Source organism: Monodon monoceros, unplaced genomic scaffold (assembly GCF_005190385.1).
Source record: "Monodon monoceros isolate NGI ecotype Baffin Bay Population unplaced genomic scaffold, NGI_Narwhal_1 Super_Scaffold_16, whole genome shotgun sequence".
Classification (NCBI taxonomy): Eukaryota; Metazoa; Chordata; class Mammalia; order Artiodactyla; family Monodontidae; genus Monodon; species Monodon monoceros.
Genome location: NW_021703772.1, coordinates 107,551,378 through 107,559,691, shown reverse-complemented (window position 1 = coordinate 107,559,691; position 8,314 = coordinate 107,551,378). Strand labels below are relative to the sequence as shown.

At 47.1% G+C, this 8,314-nt stretch overlaps 1 protein-coding gene across 1 annotated transcript in view; it reads left to right on the top strand.

Annotated features, from left to right (window-relative positions):
- LOC114897080 (cytochrome P450 27C1) overlaps window positions 1–5,057 on the top strand; it is a 20,736-nt gene extending 15,679 nt beyond the window's left edge. Inside the window, exon 9 of the mRNA XM_029225736.1 lies at window positions 4,425–5,057. Within this exon, the coding sequence (XP_029081569.1) occupies window positions 4,425–4,541 (117 nt within the window). The 3' untranslated portion in view covers window positions 4,542–5,057. The remainder of the gene's footprint in view (window positions 1–4,424) is intronic.
- Window positions 5,058–8,314: the final 3,257 nt, after the last annotated feature.

Here is an 8,314-nt window from a genome sequence, read left to right as displayed (position 1 = left end):
TGTGTGTGTGTGTGTGTGTGTGTGTGTGTGTGTGTGTGTGTGTGTGTAAGGCTAGTGGAAGGTGTCCAGCAAGCGGCCCTCAAACATTATGGACCATCCCGTCACCAGGAGCCCCTCGAAATCAGGTTCCTGGGCCCCGGCCACAGAGAGAATCACTTGGTGGGTCTGGGGTGGGGCTCTGGGCGATTCTGATGTCAGTGGTCTAAGGAAGTGCACGTGGTGGGGCACGGGGGATCTCTACTTCTGCTGGTGGCTGTGTCTGCTGTTTAAGCCCCGGCCTCCCAGGCCTCCTTCCTTCAGAGCTTGTCACTGTCACCGTCACCATGGAGGAAGTCACGCTCACCCCCTGCCGCCCCCTCAGCACCTCGTTTTCTGTGAATCAGCCTTTTAAGCAGGGAGGTGGCTCTCAAGCTTGTTTGGGTTTTGAAACATCAGCAAGGCTTGGTTTTGGTGAGAGAATACCTTCCATGCAAATCTCTAAATGCTCAAGTGTTTGCTTCTGCGCTTGTCCAGTATCTGAGCTCAGGCTACGGCAGGAACTAAATAATGTCTGAAGGAAATTTCATGAAAGAAAAGCCCGCAGTAGAGAAAATTCTATCCATTAGCCTTTCCTGCAGATTTGGGGAGCCTGCCATGGAAAACCTAGGTCCAAGTTTCGGGAGCTATGACTCCAGGCTTTGGAAGCACGCGGGGATGACCTGGGGACCCATCTCCCCATTTCACCGATGAGGAAGCTGAGGCTCAGGGAGTTGGAGCCACTTGCCACGGTTGCCGCGTGGCAGGTGCAGGGCACGAGGCACGTGTCCTGTCTCCTGCCTGCATTTCCCCTCATGTCACTGGGGTGTTTCCTGCAGGCCGGCAGAGCCCAGGGCAGAGCACTCAGGGGTTGGGACCTTTACGGACGATGGCATCAGAGAGCGTAATGGATGGGAAGCCTGGCCGGCCTGTGGGGGATTGTGGGCATGGGAGGCAGGCTCGGAGGGCTGGAGGAGGTGAGGGGCCACGGCCAGGGAGGTGGGTGTGGAAGGGGGCGAGGAGGACACCAGCCGGGCCCACCTGGCTCTGGTGGGAAAGCTCCGGGGACCTGGTGAGACCAGCAGAAGCGGGCGCCGGCCTGTCCCTCGGTCGTCCCACCTCTGTGAGCACATGGGTGGCTGCAGTCCTCCCAGGCGAGAGGTGTCTCTTCCAGGGCAGCTGTCCCGGGCAGCGGTGGGCCCCATGGACGCTGGCCAGGCCCAGTCATGCCCAAGGTGAGAGGCATCTCCGTGTGGAGGATGGACTCCAACCCCAGCTCTGCCAGTTTGTGGTTCCGACACTGCTGAGCACGTTTCCTCATCCACAAAATGGGCCAAATACCTGCCTTTTGGGTGTGTGAGGAATAAAAATAGTCTAAGCAGAGTCTGTGTTGTCTGCACACCTGCTCTCAGTGTCTGCTCACGGGGACTGTGTTTGGGAAGGTCCTGGCTCCATCAGTGCTGCTGTGTGTTCCACAACCATGTCTCTGACGGGCAGAGGCCATTTCCAGGCAGCCTTTCGGGGGGGCTGACTGCTTGCTGGATGCTTCCCGCTTCTGACGGCCTGGACGGCCATAGTGGATGCTGAGGGCATGAGGGCACAGACGGTGGAGTGGGAACAGGGTCAGAAACTGGGTGTTTGGTGGTGGTGATGGGGGTTTTATTTGTTTGCTACTATAACATACACGGGTACCTGCTACAGTTCTTGCTTCAAGAGCCCTCATTTCTACTTGTGCAAGTATAGAGAGGGAACATCATTGTTTGTAATTGCCAAGAGGAAAAAAAAAAAGAAACAGAAGGCACAAATAAACAGTACTAGGAATGAGAAAGGAGACATAGCTACAAATGCAGTTGATCTTTTTTTTAAATCAAGAAAATACTGCAAACAGCTTTTTTACCAATACATCTGAAGACTTAGATAAAATGTACAATTTACTAGAAAAGGTGTAAATTACCCAAATGGGCTCAAAAGAAAGAGAACAGACCTTGAATACATTGAGTCGGTAGTAAAAATATCTACCACCAAATGTTCCAGACCTAGACAGTTTTATTGGCAAGTTTTATCAAACCTCCAATGAACGGGTGGAGGTTTGATAAATAGAAATACAAAATACAAACACAAATAGAAAATAGAACAAGGAAGTCTTGTTTTTATGAGACTTGTATAACCTTGAGAGTCACAACCCGGAATGGATAAAATAAGAAAGAAAAACTACAGGCCAATCTGATTTATGAACAAAGATGAAAAATACCTTAAATGAAAAATTGGCAAGCCAAATCCAGCAATGTATGGACCAGAAATGCACCGTCACCAAATCAGGTTTGTTCAGGAATGCAAGGATGGCCCACCTCAAGACAGAATTCACCACAATGACAAATTAAGGGAGAAAAACTTTATGACCCTCTCCCAAAATAATTGATAAAATTCAACACCCATTCACGAAGAAACTCTCTTAGCACACCTGTAATGGAAGGGCTTTCGTTAAGCAAATAAAGAGTGTCTATCCCAACAAAACAGCGACTTATGCCTGTGGCCTATGGGAGGGGAAGGTTTGGCTTTAATGCTGCAATATTAATGTGTTTCCTTGAAATCAGGAACAAGACATTCATATTGCATGGAGAGTGGTTAGAGGATACACCCTTGCTCCTTGGGAACTGGAGACTTGAGGTGGAAGGGGGGCCTTGTTTTTTGGCTTTTACATCTCCTGTGTAGTTTTCATTTTTCAATGAGCATGTACTGCCACTCAGAAAGGAAAAAGGCCCTGTGGGATGTTGGCCATGGAGTGAGGAGACCTGTGTGTGATTCTTTCCTCTGCCACATGGGAATGCGCGAGCAGTCCTGTGAGGTCAGAACAAAGGGTCAGAGATTAGATGTTGAGGTGAAGGCATCTCGATGCCAGAATGTTCTAGAGCTGCCTAAATACAGGTCATTCAGCTTGGCTCTCTAACAATGACAAAGTAATGACTTTAGCCTGTGTCTTCAGTGCAGCCCTGCTCCCTGCCTGACCTCCACCCCTGGAGCCCCAACTCACCCAGAGGACCCATCAGTGGGTCTTGCTGCTTTACCTGGGAGACCGGGCTGGAGAGTCAGGGTGGGCTGGGATGTTTGCATCCCATGTGACAATATAGGTTCTCCAGCACTGATGCTGTCTTAGGAGGTTGGAGCAGGGGAGGGATGAATGGCTGGTCTGCTACCCTGCACTGTCCCCACCGGCCCTTGAGCAAGGCCCTGCCTCCCCTCCAGGAACCAATGTAGTTTTGACAGAGGTCCTTAGAGCAGGTTGCCTTTTGGGAGATTAGTGCTTGAGGCTGACAGATACTTAAGCGTTCTTTAAAACGTCCCAGTTTCACCCTGAGAGGTAGGGCTGCTTCTGCTTTTGAACTGCAGAAGTGAGAAATGGAATCAAAGGTGCAAATGAAGAATATTTAAATTAAAGACAGTAATGGATAAAGTCTGACGGCTGTGCCCCTGCTGTGTCCATACCACCACTGAAGTGGCTGCAGACTCCAAACCAGCAGGAACCCTGGAATTTCACTTTGTTCCTCTTTCCTCCTTGCTCCTTTGATCCCTTCTTTTTCTAGACCTACAGCGGAAGTAATACAGTTAGAACTTTGAACTAGCTAATAAAGTGTAAGTCATTTGAACATCTGTTACTGAACAAGGTTCATGTGCCCAACGTGCAGTGAGGCCAAACAAACCAACATGTCTGAGTTTCAAGCAGAGAAAGGTTTATTGCAGGGCCAAGCAAGGACATGGGTGGCTTATGCCCCCCAAACCCCGAACTCCTTGATGGTTTGTGGGGAGAAGCTTTTACAGGCAAAATTTGGGGTAAGGGCTGCAGGGCTGATTGGTTGGTGGTGAGGTAACTGGGCGGGGCTCCAGGAATCTCGTGCTCATCCTGAAGTCACCATCCTCCACCTGGTGGGGGGACCTTAGTTCTGCAGAAGTGCTCAAAGATACTGTAACGTATATCTCTTGAGGAGGAACCAGAACCCAGCCCCAAGCCTGCACTGTTGTTTCTTGACTGCTCCTCCCTTGTTTCTGCATCCCCTCCTTTCCCTAATTAGTAACTGCTCGAGTCCCCTCTTTGGAACTCAGGGAAGGTCAAGGAAGTCGTATGAAGCCTGTTTCCTCCAAGCAGGAAATGGGGACATGGAAAGGTTTTTGTGCCCAGGAGCCCCACAGGGTCCTGCTCAGTTTAAATTCTGATTGCGTATCTTTGTCCCATGGGCCTTGTCGCTCAGTGGGCATGCTGGGCTCCTGTATAGGACCTGACGCCCTGTTTCCCACATCTCTCGTTCCCTTGGCTCCCTGCAGCTGGGGCTGTCACAGGAGTATGGGCACTCCAGCAGTGCTGTGAATTTTCTGCTTCCCAATTTTGAAGTCCTTCTCTCTCTTTCTCTTCTTAGTTGCTTCAACGTTTTGAGATCAAAATATCTCCATGGACTAAAACTGTTCATGCAAAAACCCATGGGCTTCTGATGCCAGGGGAGCCCATCCACGTGCGTTTTGTTAACAGAAAGTGAGCCTGGCGTTTTCACCCAGCTGCCAGACCGACACACACCAGGTGTTCGTGGGCCACGGATGATGGTGAGGGAGAAAAGGATCCCTTCTGGGGGCTGTCTTGGTTATAAATTGGCCTCCTGGTTTCTGGGAGGCTTTGAAATCTTTATGCAAAGTAATGTGAGAAGATTGCTTTACTTTTGCATACCAGAGTTGCCTTTTCTTTTTTTTTTTTTTTTGGAGAAACAGCTGTTGCGAAGCCAGTGGCACTGAATTCTCATGCCTCATATGGTGTCTTACCCTTGGACTCACTATTCACTTACCCATAGTCTCCTCTGCATTTGGGCCAGGAAATGTTGGCATACATATAGATTCAGTGCTTGAATATACCTTCTCTAATACTGCATCCGGGACTGCCTGTTAGGATACAATTCCAACTTCTTGTTTTTAATTTGAAGAGGAAACATTAAGAGACCTCTGTAGAACAGACCTGTGGTTGCCAGGGGGGAGGAGAGGTGAGGGAGGGAAGGATTGGGAGTTCGGAATTAGCTCTATAGCACAGGGAACTATATTCAATATCCTGTGATAAACCATAATGGAAAAGAATATGAAAAAGAATGTGTATATGTATAACTGAATCACTTTGTTACATAGCAGAAATTATCACAACACTGTAAATGAACTACAATAAAATAAGTTAGAAAAAAAAAAAAAGGAATTCCTCTCTAATACCATAATTACGGGAAGAAAACACCCAGGCGACACCAAGCCCCAGATTTAGACCCTGCAGCAGGGCTCCGAATTAAAAGGACCATATTCTTATTTTTTTCTCCAAACTAATATTTCTTTTTCTAGTCATAGCTCCTAAAGAAGTTGAAAATTAGTTTTTTGGTTTGAAAGAAATAATCAATAAGAAATAAAACACCTGGGGAAGTCAAGAATAATCAGATTTTCTAACCGAATCTAAGTACTCAGCAGATGTATAAGAACTGAAAATCTGAGCACGTGAAATTTCATTGCCTACATTGAGAAAAATGAATTAAACGAACACTGTGGAAAACAGTGTAACTTTAGAACATTTTTATTTCAAGGAAAAATAAATATGTAAATGGACATTCTCTAGACAAAATCATATTTTTATCTTCATAGTCTTATTTTAAATATCCAAACTGGAAATGTGATCCAGCTGTTGGTGCTGACATAAGGCTCTGACTGAATGCCTCGGGTGCCTAGGAGCCTTCGAATGTTCTGTTGCTCAGCTCATGCCACCTGTTGGTCGCTAGTAAAAAAACACAATTTTATAACATTCTCTCTGTGCCTTCATGCTTGAGACCTCTTAGTCTCAATTCCGTAAGTCTCTTTACATAATCCTTACCCTCAAATCACTTTCCTATGAATATATACCATAAATCTTTCTTCCCCTCTTTAGTTGGTCATTCTGCAAAGTAATCCTTAAATAAAATAGAAATAGTATCAATTTCACATACCATATTTGTTTGAGTATATAAAGCGCGATGACTGAATAACTTTAGTGTGAGTGCTGTAAAAATATGTAGAGTTAAATATGAAATTATGTCATGAACTGAAAAAATGTTGGATTCCTTTGAGTTAGCAGTATATATATTAAATTTTATAAACTAGATACAATTTTATTCTGTTAGAGACTGAAATTTAAAAATATTGAGACACCAGGAAACTTGAGGAGAACTCTTATTCTACAAGGTGACCCTCTAGTGATGTGTGGCCCTGCCCAGGCATGGGCACAGACAGGTGGGTCGCACCTGTGCCCACCTCTTGGTCTCCACAGACAGAGAGAGAGGCAGCCAGACCTTAGGAGCCCCCTGGTGTGACCAACGGGATGTGCATGGCACCAACTGTGAAGCATTCTTGCCAAAGAAAGTGAAATCGAATCAGTTGAGTCTCTAGATCCACCAGTTTATGGGAAATACAGGGTATAGAGGGGCATGTTAAAATTCCCTGTGGATGCAATCAGCAAAATCCAGCCCATAGCAAAGTCTACAGGACAAATAACTTTTATCTCCCCAACAAATAAGTGACAAGAAAAAAAGAAAAAGAAGAAGGGGGAACTGTTATAGATTAAGAGATTTAAAGGATAATTAGGGAGATTTGAACAATGTGTATTTGATGATATTAAGGGATTATTGTTACATATTGTTGTTTACATTAACAAGAGCGATCTTATCTTTTGGAGGTCTTCCTTAAAGATATAAATATGTAATGTTTATGGATGGAATGTTATGATATCTTGGATTTGCTTTAAAATAACCCAGCTTGCTGTGGAGGGTGGGTAATGTGTGTGTGTGTTGGGGGGTGGGGGGCTGGGGGAGGAAAAGATGAACCAAGATTGGCCCGATGTTGATAAGTGTAGAAGCTGGGTATGGGTACCTGGAGGATTCACGCCTCCATTCTCTGCTTTGTGTCCATGCGAATGTTTCCATAATAAAAAGTGTCTTCAAAAACCAAAGACTTGATTGACTAATAATCTCATAGTTCATTTCTTTTTCAAACTGTTTACAAACCAGCAAAACTGACTGTAAATTAGGTTCTTCAGGGAGCTATACCTTCTCTTTCAATAATTGTTAGAAACCATCGATTTAACTACCTAAAGTACAATTGTTGTGCTCAGATTTGAGTGACCTGCCAGACAGGGGTCAGCTAGCCCTCGTAGCTGAGAAGCCAAGGCAGGGCACAATTCCAGGGGTATTAGTAAGGAAAGGGGAGCAGGGCTAGGTGCTGCCACCAAGGAGGGGTGAAGTTGGTAAAAACTGTTAGGTAGCTAGTCAGACATGAGCGGGTGCTGCCCCATCCTGGAGGGGGTCATCTCTCCCGGCCCCCCACTGGTAATCAGAGCACGGCCAGAGATCCTCCCTCTTCCAGTCAAGGACCACCGCTGAGTTTCCAGGCTTATCTGCACTAAGCAGGATAAAATCGCCAACACAGGTTGGTGCAGGGGCACCAAGACCTAAAAAGTGACTCAAAGTAACCCAGGGCCCATTATGCCGTATTTATAATAAATTAGCATTGCGTTTTTTGCCCCGTCCCTTCCCCCATGCTTTTCGCTTGGGTACTTCTCGGTGGTAAGCACCTGCGCAGTAAGAGAAACGTCATATAACCTGAAACTGTCAATCAACTTGTCAGTCAAATGACGTAGGGCGTGGGGAGGGACTGCCACCACTCTAATAAGCCCAGCCCTGCCCTGACTGCAGGGCTGCTTCTGGAGAGCGTACTTATGCTTTGCTTCATAAAACTTGCTGCCTAAACCTGCTCTCTGTCTCTTGACTGAATTCTTTCCCTTGAGAGGACAAGAACCTAGGAATCGCCGGTCGGCCGGGAATAAAACCACTGTTTGTGGGACAGTAGGGGGTGGTGAGGGCCTGCGGAGTACGCTCCCTGCAGGAAGGTTTTCAAACTCCATTTCTAAAAATGTGCTGGTCAAAACTAAAGGTGTCAGCAACTGGCCAGGCTGAGAGACGGGCAAGGCAAGGGGTACCCCCGGAGGCCCAGGAGCCGTGCCCACGGGGACTGTGGTGGTCACAAGCAACAGGCAGACCCGGGGGGGACGGGAGCTGGGGCCAGTCACCAAACTGAAGGAAGAGCTGATCAGCCAGGAACCAGGAAGCACTGTCCAAGGGCCTTGGCTGCAGGATCTCTGAGTGACCGGCATCCTAGCTGGAGGGTCCCCTTCCCCAAGGCGTTTGACTGGCTTGCCTTGTGATCCATAGGTGCCTTGACCAAAGGAGGAGGGGGGCGGTGGGAATGCCCAGCTGGCAAAACC